Source organism: Pan troglodytes, chromosome 6, assembly GCF_028858775.2.
Source record: "Pan troglodytes isolate AG18354 chromosome 6, NHGRI_mPanTro3-v2.0_pri, whole genome shotgun sequence".
NCBI lineage: Eukaryota > Metazoa > Chordata > Mammalia > Primates > Hominidae > Pan > Pan troglodytes.
Genome location: NC_072404.2, coordinates 83,517,058 through 83,529,034, shown reverse-complemented (window position 1 = coordinate 83,529,034; position 11,977 = coordinate 83,517,058). Strand labels below are relative to the sequence as shown.

At 44.5% G+C, this 11,977-nt stretch overlaps 1 protein-coding gene across 1 annotated transcript in view; it reads right to left on the bottom strand.

The window, feature by feature from the left end:
- Window positions 1-5,374: 5,374 nt before the first annotated feature.
- The window catches only part of TYW1B (tRNA-yW synthesizing protein 1 homolog B), a 265,501-nt gene continuing 258,898 nt past the window's right edge, over window positions 5,375-11,977 (bottom strand). Inside the window, 1 exon segment of the mRNA XM_054687593.2 lies at window positions 5,375-6,583. Within this exon segment, the coding sequence (XP_054543568.2) occupies window positions 6,362-6,583 (222 nt within the window). The 3' untranslated portion in view covers window positions 5,375-6,361.

The following is an 11,977-nucleotide window of genomic DNA, read 5'->3' as shown; positions in this document are numbered from 1 at the left end:
CACTGCAGCCTGGGTGACAGAGCGAGACTCTGTAAAAAAAAAAAAAAAAAAAAAAAAAAAAATCTGGTGTCCTTTCATTAAAGCCTGAAAAAACTCCCTTTAGTACTTCTTTTGGGAAGGTTTGCTAATGACAAATTCTTTGTTTATCCGGCAATGTCTTCATTTCTCCATTAATTCTGAAAAAGGGTTTAACTAGATAGAACATTTTTGGCTAACCATCTATTTCATCCTCTCTTCCGGCCTCCATGTTTTCTGCTGAGAAGTCAACTGCTAATTTTACTGAAGTTCATTCGATAGATGATTTTCAGTTTGTGGTGAAATTCCGGTTTATTATCAGAATTCTAAAATTGGTTTATTTTAGTTGTATTGCGCATATTTTCATTGTTTTAGAGGGAGACAGAGTTCACTGAGGCCTCCACTCTGCCATTTTGGAACTGATTTCATTTCATTTTAATTATTTAGGTAGCATATTTTAACATCTTATAAACCAACTTTCACTTAATAGTTATTTTTTCTAAAATTTCTTAACTATTGTCTGCTTGGCTAATTTTTCAGTTAGAATCATTTTCTTAAGCTCCAAAAAGAAATTCTGATAGAACTTGGGATGTTATTTTGCAAACAGATCACCTTCTTAGAACATTCAGGTTTCCCATTCTCTCCCACTTTTATACTGTTCAGCAAACTTAATGAATGTTTTCATGTAGATTGCACTGTATTTTCCTTAGACATTTCAAATGTTCTGTTGTGACTGTGAACTGGGCTTAAAGTGCTGTTATTTTAAATATGAATCAATACATCAATATTTTCTGGGATGAAAGAAAAACACTCATCTATCGATGAGTGTCAGGAGATTGAGATCACGAGGTCAGGAGATTGAGACCATCCTGGCTAACACGGTGAAACCCTGTCTCTACTAAAAATACAAAAAATTAGCCAGGCGTGGTGGCGGGCGCCTGTGGTCCCAGCTACTGGGGAGGCTGAGGCAGGACAATGGCGTGAACCTGGGAGGCAGAGCTTGCAGTGAGCTGAGATCGTGCCACTGCACTCCAGCCTGGGTGACAGAGCGAGACTCTGTCTCAAAAAAAAAAAAAAAAAAAAAAGTTAATGGAATCAGGAGGGTTCATTCTGTAGGTAAGAGGTTTGCTTTTTTTTTCTTTGAAACAATAAAATATCTTTGTTCAATTTAAATCTTGAGGCCATGCATGGTGGCTCACACTTGTAATCATAGCACTTTGGGAGGCTGAGTTGGGCGGATCACTTGAGGTCAGGAGTTCGAGACTAGCCTGGCCAACATGGTGAGACACCCCCCCCCCCCCATCTCTACTAAAAATACAAAAATTCACCAGGCATGGTGACTTGTGCCTGAAATCCCAGCTAATCAGGAGGCTGAGGCAGAGAATCACTTGAACCCGGGATGCAGAGGTTGCAGTGAGCTGAGATCACACCACTGCACTCCAGCCTGGGTGGCAGAGCAAGACTGTCTCAAAAAAAAAATCTTAAGCAGCACACCAATTCATAAAAAAGAAAAGCAGACCTGTGTGGTTGAAAAGAGGTTGAGGAATAGCACAAAGTCCTGCATGCTCTGCCTCCTTCCTCGCTCCTTAGGGCAGCCTCCGAGGTGCTTTCCAACAACTGGATGCTTTGTTAACTCTCCTGTATAAGAGCCCATCTGTGGGCTCCTTAGCATAAGCTCTTACTTTCTAACATTTCATCCTACTTGAAAGACTTTTTCCATCTCTCTTCAATGACCACTAACACATCTGTGTCTCAGTGAGACCCTGCTTCACTGACTTGGACCACCTGGCCCTGTCTGTTGCATTAAATCAGCAGAACAGGGGACTGAACAGAAGCTGAAAGATGTGGCAGGGACCAGGCATGGTGGTTCACACCTATAGTCCCAGTGCTTTGGGAGTCTAAGATGGTAGAATTGTTTGAGGCCAGGAGTTCAAGACCAGATTGGGTAACACAGCAAGACCCCATCTCTACAAAAAATTGAAAATTAGACAGGCGTGGTGGCATGTGCTGGTGGTCCCAGCTACTCAAGAGACTGAGGTGGGAGGATTGCTTGAGCCCAGGAGTTTGAGGCTGTGGTGAGCAGTGATTGCACTGCTGCACTCCAGCCTGGGTGACAGAGTGAGACCCCATCTGTTAAATTTAAATTAAATTTAAAAACAAAAAATGTTCTTAAAGACCTGGTGACTTGGGCCAATCGCAGTGGCTCACACCTGTAATCCCAGCACTCTGGGAGGTTGAGGCGGGTGGATCACTTGAGGTCAGGAGTTCGAGGCCAGCCTGGCCAACATGGTGAAACCCCATCTCTACTAAAAATACAAAAATTAGCCAGGCGTTCGTGGCACATGCCTATAGTCCCAGCTACTCAGGAGGCTGAGGCAGGAGAATCACTTGAACCTGAAGGCAGAGGTTGCAGTGAGCCAAGATCTCACCACTACACTCCAGCCTGGGCAACAGAGTGAATGAAACTCCATCTCAAAAAAAAGACCCAGTGACTTCAAGAAAGATAACACTTCTGTGCTACTTTGTCACTATCCCATCTGTGACATAATTTTATATATTTGATATTTAGTCTCTGTCCTTGGTACCTGGCACAGAGCTCTTGAAACCCTTGTAATCTCCTGAGTGCACCCAGCACGGGTGCAGCTTTTATCCTCATATTTGCTTTTTGACCCAGCTCCTGCCATTGAGCTCCAAATCTCTTGGAATGTCCTGGGTTACAGGAGCATCTTTTGTTCTAATGAAGTGGGCTTGCTTTTGGTGGGCTCCTGGATGGAGGCTGGCCACCAGAAGGACCGACATGATTAGAAGATTGGAACTTTCAGCCCCACCCCCGATCTGCTGGGGTGCCTACATGATGAAGCTTCCGTAACAACCACTAACTATGGCACATAGGGAGCTTCCAGACTGGTAAATACATCAACATGCTGGGAGGGTGGCACAGCTCAACTCCCCAGGGACAGAAGCTTCTCTGCCCAGGATCTTCCCAGACCTTGCCCTCTGTATCTTTTCATCTGCCTGTTCATTTGTATCCTTTGAAATATCCTAATAAGTTGGGCGCGGTGGCTCAAGCCTATAATCCCAGCACTTTGGAAGGCTGAGGCAGGCGGATCACTTGAGGTCAGGAGTTCAAGACCAGCCTGACCAACATGGTGAACTCCTGTCTGTACTAAAAATACAAAAATTAGCCAGGCGTGGTGGTTCCTGCCTGTAATCCCAGCTACTTGGGAGGCTGAGGCACAAGAATCCCTTGAACCCATGAGGCAGAGGTTGTACTGAGCTGAGATTTTACCACTGCACTCCTGCATGGGCAATGGAGCAAGACTGTTTCAAAAAAAAAAAAAAATCCTAATAAATCCGCAATAGTAAGTGAATTGTTTTCTTGGGTTCTGTGGGCTACTCTAGCAAATTATTGAACCTAAGAATGGGGTTCCTCTGATTTACAGACGAAGAACCTCTGATTTATGGCCATGTCAAACAAGCTGTGGGTAACCTGGGGACCTCCTACCTGCAACTAGTGTCTGAAGTGAGGGGCAGTCTTGTGGGACTGAGCTATTTTTTTTTTTTTTTTTTTTTTTTTTTGAGACGGAGTCTTGCTTTGTCACCCAGGCTGGAGTGCAGCGGTGCGATCTCAGTTCACTGCAACCTCCGCCTCTTGGGTTCAAGCCATTCTCCTGCCTCAGCCTCCTGAGTAGCTGGGATTATAGGCGCACACCACAACGTCCGGCTAATTTTGGTAATTTTAGTAGAGATGGGGTTTCACCATGTTGGTCAGGCTGGTCTTGAACTCCTGACCTCAGGTAATCCGCCTGCCTCAGCCTCCCAAAGTGCTGGGATTACAAGCGTGAGCCAGGGTGCCCGGCGTTGGGACTGAGCTCTTAACTCAGGGAGTCTTTGTTAATTCATTAGCATCAGAATTGAACTGAACAGTAGGATGCCCGGCTGGTGTCAGAGAATTGATTGGTATAGCAAAAAGCCCCACAAATTTGGTGTCAGAAGTGAAGGATTGAGTGGTGTGAGTACAGAGAGAAAAACGATTGGTCTTTCCTGTATTCACTGATCCATGTAACAATACAGAAAAGTATTTTGATTCTACCATTTAGAAATAAGTATGGTGGGGGTGGGTGCAGTGGCTCCCGGCTGTAATCCCAGCACTTTGGGAGGCCGAGGCGGGTGAATCACAAGGTCAGGAGTTTGAGACCAGCCTGGCCAATATGGTGAAACCCCGTCTCTACTAAAAATACAAAAATTAGCCAGGCGTGGTGGCGGGCGCCTGTAGTCCCAGCTACTAGGGAGGCTGAGGCAGGAGAATCGCTTGAACCTAGGAGGTGGAGGTTGCAGTGAGCCGCAATCACGCCACTGCACTCCAGCCTGGGCGACAGAGCAAGACTCCATCTCAAAAAAAAAAAAAAAAAAAAAAGAGAAATAAGTACAGTGGCCAGGTGTAGTGGCTCATGCCTGTAATCCTAGTCACTATGGGAGGTTGAGGCAGGAGGATCTCCCAAGTTCAGGAGCTCAAGACCAGCCTGGGCAACATAGTGAGACCCTGTGTCTACAAAAAACATCAAAAAAATTTAGCTGAGCTTGGTGGTGTATGCCTGCAGTCCCAGCTATGCAGGAGGCTGAGGTGGGAGGACTGCTTGGGCCCAGGAGATTGAGGCTGCAGTGAGCCGTGATTGTGCTACTGCACTCCGGCTTCAGCAACACAGCGAGACCCTGTTGCCAAAAAAAAAAAGAAAAAAAAAAGGTGTCCAGTTTTCAACTGGGTAGGTAGATTATATATCTATGAATTTTATTTTGGCACAGAATAGAGGATAGAGTTACAAAAGGTGGGTCTAAGAGGGTTTAGGACTGCAGGATTGGCCGGGCGTGGTGGCTCATGCCTGTAATCCTAGCACTTTGGGAAGTTGAGGCAGGAGGATCACCTGAGGTCAGGAGTTCGAGACCAGCCTGGCCAACATGGTGAAATCCCATCTCTACTAAAAATGCAAAAATTAGCCAGGCGTGGTGGTGCATGCCTGTAATCCCAGCTATTCGGGAGGCTGAGGCAGGAGAATCAGTTGAACCCGAGAGGCAGAGGTGACAGTGAGCCAAGATTACACCACTGCACTCCAGCCTGGGTGACAGTGAGACTCTGTCCCAAAATAAATAAATAAATAAAAATAAAAAATAACTAAAAGAGTATAATTGGATTGGTTTTAGCACAAAGGATAAATGCTTGTGGGGATGGAGACCCCATTCTCCATGATGTGATTATTACGCATTGCATGCTTGTATGAAAACAACCCATGTACCCCATATATACACCTAATATGTACCCACAATAATTAGAATAAAAATTTAAAAAAACTCATGCTGCAAGTCTTTACAAAATATTATTTTATTAATTCAATTTTTGCATAAAAGACTGTTAAAAGAATTTGCTAACTTGAAAACAATTTTCAGTACTTATGATCTTTCCAACTTGAAAACACCTGAACCTTAAAGAGCAGATTGTGTAAAGCAGCCAGGGCCACAGGAGTGAAAGAAGATGGAGACCCGCCATCTGGTCGTGATATGAGAGGCCCGGACAGTGACCTCCTGAACAAAAAGAAATGATCCTCTTCAGTCCAAAGTGTGTTTGTGAGACTAATGACTCCATGCCCTCACATGGCCACTCCTCTTACAGCAGACAGCTTCACTCCGCTCCAGCCCCGGTACTGCGGTCTGTGGTAATTTATATGGGAATGGGATGAGATCTAGTACAGTTTTAGATCCAATGCAATTTTGGGAAGGGTTAGTAATAAACCAAAACTCAATCTATGCAGTATTTAAAAAATAACTGAGAGTTGTGACAACTTCGATTCTTTTCAGGAGGTGCTGTCTTAAGATAGAAGAAAGAGATCAAGCTCTTATCTTAGAAAGCACAGACACGTTTAGCTCAGGGTAGTGCAATTCAATGCTAAGTGGCTGCTCCATGAAATCCAAGGGCCGGGTAAGGGGAAGAGGCCCAGGGATTTCTTCCTTGTCTGACACTCTCAGGACTAGCATTCTGGCAGGTCTTAGAAGTTATAATACAAAACCATCAGTTAAATTCTAATCACGACTGTGTAGTTCCTCCCCAAAATAATTTTCCTCTTAGAAGTAAAATCAGGAAAGGGGCTGAGTTCTGAAAAGAAACATCGGGGCTGTGGCCCAGGCCCTCTGAGTGTGGACGCTGTCCCCCGTGTCTCCATGTTTACTGCCTTATCGTCTCCTTTGTATGAAAGTATAATTTACGTAATTCGTCCTTGGAGAATCACAGTGGTGTTCAAGAACCTTTTGAGGCCATCCAAGTTTTTGTCCTTCAGTACCTTGAAATCAGATAATCTCAACATCCAGAAATAGCCTTTGATTTGTTCTTTCTCTGATGTCTTGTGTCCTTGGGATCAAAGCTTCTTTCATTGGCACCAAATAATGCCCAGTGAGGAGTTCTGGCCATATAATCCTTTGCGCTGAACGTTTTTGATCCACCACTATCTTCATATTCCTGGATGAGCTCCTGGAAGCAGTTATAATCGATCCATGTCCACCATTCACCACCAATTTTAAACTGGAAAGAAAAAAAAGTGTCAAGTCAGAAGTAAAAACATCCCTAGAAAAAAAAATATGAATGTTTTTAAAAATCATGAACAAGTCTGATCTTTTCTCCCTATCACGTCAAGAAAACAAAAACAAAAACAAACACAAAAAAACCTCTTCCATGTTCCAGACATGACTTCCTATCAAAGCAAGATGCGCTACAATCACAGGAGAGCTTCCTTTCCCTTGGGCCTGCAGTTTTGCTGGGCCCGGAAGACAAGTCAAGTTTATCTCAAGTAGTCCCGCTGACACAGGGTTAAATGTTTCCGTGTTACCATGTGACTAATTCAAACTCATTCTAATTCCTGCTGTTGCCGCTTTTGATCGGTTACAAATTTTCAAGGCTGTGTTAACAGCACCTCGTGGAATCCTTTTTAGACTCAACTTGGCTTGAGTTATTAGTGAAGGTTTCATCAATAACTTCTAATTCAAACATGCTAACTAAATGACTCAAACTAGCTTTTCTGGCCTAACATGGATACAATATCTCATTAGTGGAAAGCCTGAACAATTTCAATTCAGTAAGAGGGGATAATCCAATTTGTACTCTCTTAAGAAAATTGCTTCTCAAAAGTCACGGTGGAATAATGACCTGGAATGAGAAAACAGAAAGAAAGTTGAAGAGGCTCAGAAGGAAATACTAATTGAACTGTGAAGGCTTTTAATTCAAAGCATTTGTTTGGCATTCATTTGTGTAAATGTATTAACTAATACGCTGATACCTGACTCATAAACAGACAAGTACTTGTCATGCCACTGTCTTTTTTTTTTTTTTTTTTTGAGACGGAGTCTCGCTCTGTAGCCCAGGCTGGCCTGATCTTGGCTCACTGCAAGTTCCGCCTCCTGCGCTCATACCATTCTCCTGCCTCAGCCTCCTGAGTAGCTGGGACTACTGGCTCCCGCTAGCACACCTGGCTAATTTTTTGTATTTTTAGTAGAGACGGGGTTTCACCGTGTTAGCCAGGATGGTCTCGATCTCCTAACCTCGTGATCCGCCGGCCTCGGCCTCCCAAAGTGCTGGGATTACAGGCGTGAGCCACCACGCCCGGCCCATGCCACTGTCTTTTAAAAAACTTCAACTAATGGCCGGGCATGGTGGCTCACGCCTGTCATCCCAGCACTTTCAAAGGCCGAGGCAGGTGGATCACCTGAGGTCGGGAGTTCAAGACTAGCCTGGCCAACATGGTAAAACCCCATCACTACTAAAAATACAAAAATTAGCCAGGCGTGGTGGTGCGTGCATGTAATCCCAGCTACTTGGGAGGCTGAGGCAGGAGAATCACTTGAACCTGGGAGGTGGAGGTTGCAGTGAGCCAAGACCATGCCACTGCACTCTAGCCTCAGTGATGAGAGTGAAACTCCGTCTCAAAAATAAAAATAAGAAAACTCCGACTAACTAAATGAACTAAGGAAAAATTTCCTGTTCTAGCCACAAAAAAAAAGAAAAGAAAATACATAGGTTCCTGAATTTAGAATATTAAAATATGTTGAATTTAAATGACATCTGATTTTTTACCCACTAGCTAAGAGCTTTCTAGGGGGAAAATGCTGAATATGTGGAAAAGTTTAATTACTCTATGAATTAGAAGAAATTTTCTTGTAATAAGACCATTCTTGGAAATGGTGCCTCAAGGGCCCTGTGAACTCTACAACCCAAGATGTAAAATTTATATCTCACCATCATTCTCTCTCCCAAGACAGACTGTCCCTGAAGTGTTGTCTACTGTTGTGGAGGCAATCACTGTCATTCCCAGGCACTGAGCCTCGAAACTGCAGAGTCAAAGGTGACCTCCTTTTCCCTGGCCCCTCACACCTCCATCGATTCTCCCTGGGCAGCACTTCTGCCGCCGGTGGCGTGACTTGGTCACGCAGGCCCTTCCTCTGGGCCGCAGCCACTGTCTTCCAGCCAATTGACCTTCTGATTCCAGCTGTGGCTTCTCTCAACTTCCCACAGACGGCCTGAGACTGTGCCAACAGCAGAATTGATTCCTACGATCCTGAATGTAAAGTCTGAGTATCAAATCTGCATCTCTTGGTGAGCTGTGGTCCTCTCACGTGACGCCCAAGCTGTTCCTTCTGTCTAACTCACATGTCCTTCATCCTTTGCTCTGGGAAGTCTTCCTAAATCCTGTTAGTTCGGTTGCAGTGAGACAGTTCCCGTGTTAGACAGTTTCTGTCAGTTTTCTGGCCACAGGACCTCACTGTCCTGAACTTCCACAGACACTATAATGGCCCCTGCAGTTTCCTCCTGCATTCCACCCCACCAAGCCTGCTGGCTCTGTGAATATATGAACTTAACAACATATGCCGTCACCCAGGACAGGCGAGGGCCCAGCCTTTCTTCCTCACCATTTTTTTTTTTTTGGGACGGAGTCTCGCTCTGTCACCCAGGCTGGAGTGCAGTGGCGCAATCTCGGCTCACTGCAAGCTCTGCCTCCCGAGTTCTTGCCATTCTCCTGCCTCAGCCTCCCGAGTAGCTGGGACTACAGGCGACCACCACCACGCCTGGCTAATCTTTTTTGTATTTTTAATAGAGACGGGGTTTCACCGTGTTAGCCAGGATGGTCTCGATCTCCTGACCTCGTGATCCGCCTGTCTCGGCCTCCCAAAGTGCTGGGATAACAGGCATGAGCCACTGCACCCAGCCCTTCCTCACCTCTTAACAAAGCTAGAAGACCATACAAAGAATCAAAATTCCACCTGTTCTACTGACATCTTGAGACACGATGGGATTTTGCTGCTACTGGCTCCACAGAATAGAAGGGACTGCCTTCACTGTGTATTCATGACAGAGGCATGACACTCACCCTTGACTGAGTCTGGGGTGACTGACATGACATTAACATGTAATTTAACATGCATGACAGTCAAATGAGGCCAAAAATCATGATCCATCCATCAACATGGGCCAACTATGGACTTGGCCCAGTTACATACATTTAGAAAATAATTATAATACAACATAGCGTGTATAGTGGGTGAGGTTATGTACAAGGCACTTGGGGAGTACAGGGACAGGTGTGATAAATCACAGAAGCTTGGCCCCGTAGAGGAGTCTTTTTCGGGATCCCAGTGTTGCTTGCTGAAAGACAGAGATGACCATACTCTCTTCTTCCCTATTTGTGTCCCTTTGGTGTTTCGATTTCTAGGTCTGAAGTCTGACCCCTCTGGTTCATAATCCTGATGCTCCTTCACCCTCAAACTCTAACATGATCATTTACCATGGGTGTTCTAAGAGAGAGTAAAGGATTGGTTTGAGCAATACAATGGACTTAATTTTTTTTTTTTTTTTTACCATACTTACAGTCAAAAATATACTTTATATCTCAATCTAGTACACGCAAATATACACACACAAGCTGGGAATACAACTTTCACAAAACTGCAGGCAATGCACTTCATAAGAGAACTGCTGGCTGCAACTCACAAAACCAACTTCCTCACTTCTAATGCAGTGTGAAAGCTTCTGCACTAAAAGATCTGGTTTCTTTTGACTCTAAAACTCTGCTCTGGTTTAAAATGGAAGAAATTTCCGTTGCACAGGTAGGACAACTGTAAGCTAAAATCTGATAACTGACTGCTCTGATTCCCAAAGTCTAAAAAAACTAACTGGAAGACCAAGTAAATGCAGGACAAAGTAGGATTATTAGCTCAGGCTGCCGTAACAAAATGCCATAGTGTGGGGGACTGAAACAACAGAAAATTCTTTTCTCACAGTTCTGGAGGCTGGAATTCCAAGGTTCTGGCTCAGTTTCTGGTGAGGGCTCTCTTCCTGTCTTGCAGGCGGCTGCCTTCTTGCTTTGTCCCACATGGCCTTTTCTTGGTACATGTACACGGAAAGTGAGTGAGCAAGTGACTTGGGCCCTCTCATGTCTCTTCTTCTTCCTTTTTTTTAAGAGACAGGTTCTCACTCTGTCACCCAGGCTGGAGTGCAGCGGTGCAACTATTGCACATTGCAGCCTCAATCTTGTGGGCTCAAGCCATCCTCCCACCTCAGCCTCCTGCGTAGCTGAGACTACAGGTACATGTCACCATGCCCAACTAATTTTTAAATTTTCTGTAGAGAAAGGGTCTAGCTATTTTGCCCAGGCTGCTCTTGAACTCCTGGCCTCAAGTGATCCTCCCACCTTGATCTCCCAAAATGCTAAGATCATAGGCATGAGCCACCGCACCCAGCCCTGATGTCTCTTCTTATAAAGACACTGATCCTATTAGATCAGGGCTTACCCTTATAACCTCATTTAATCCCAGTTGCTTCCTTTGAAACCCCATCTCCAAATATAGCCACACTGGGAATTAGGACCTCAACCTATGAACTTGGGAGGGGAGGGGGGCCACAAACATTCAGTCCTTAAGAGTAAGTTATTCTGAAATGAACAGAGCCACTAGACCCAAAAGACAAAACTGAACCACATGTGCCGCCTCTCAGGGCAATCGGAGACGAATCATACCGAATAATCACAGCTCAGAAAAAATCAAAGTGTTCCATGTAAAAGGCAGAAGCTGAAAGAGCAAAATTTGGTATGACTGACACACAAACAGCGCTGAGAGACAGCTGCATAAACAGAGGCATGAAACCCCAAATCGTAAAATCTGAGGTTAAGTATCCTGAGACACGAGGTCACCCTGCTAAAAGAATCCCTCGAATCCAACAGTAAGGGAAGAACGGAATCTATGCAGAATTACAAATAAACTCAAAAGGTCATAAATGATCTTAAAAACACACAAGCGCAATAAGATACAGCCTGACTTAAAAAAGCCAGGCTGCTAAGGGTCTGTGGCCTTGCTGGCTAGATGAGGCAATGCAGGCTCCCACTCTCTGCAAGAATCAAACTGCTGTACAAAGGGCCTTGTTCTCCTTATGTTCTCCTCTTTCACACAGGGAGAATTTCACTAAACAATAATAATGGCATAGGTTCTCTGTTAGTGTAAATGTTTAAAAAGATTCTATTAAAGATGGTAGATTAAACGCATGCATTTACTATTACTTCCTCTTGAAACCCCACTAAAATGACAGTAAGAACATTTAAAAAAGATATATAACATAAAAACAAAGCTACCAGGAGAGGAGAAAACAGTATTGGACTTTTAGAAGCTGAAAAGATGATGGGTGAGCAAACTGGTTTAGCAGACCCAAGAGAGCTGAATCCTAAGCTAGCAAATAGAGAAATCCAAGATTCAGCCCAAATTATGCTTTAGAATTCCTCAAAGGCTCAGAAACTGGCTGCACTAGTTCCCCCGACAGGAAGCATGGATTGAGGAGGTACCAAACCCACTCCCCACCAAAAACCCAAAGGCAGGTTTATATTCTCTTTAAGACATGATTAGAATCTCAAGTTCCTGAGCCCCCTGCATATATTCACAG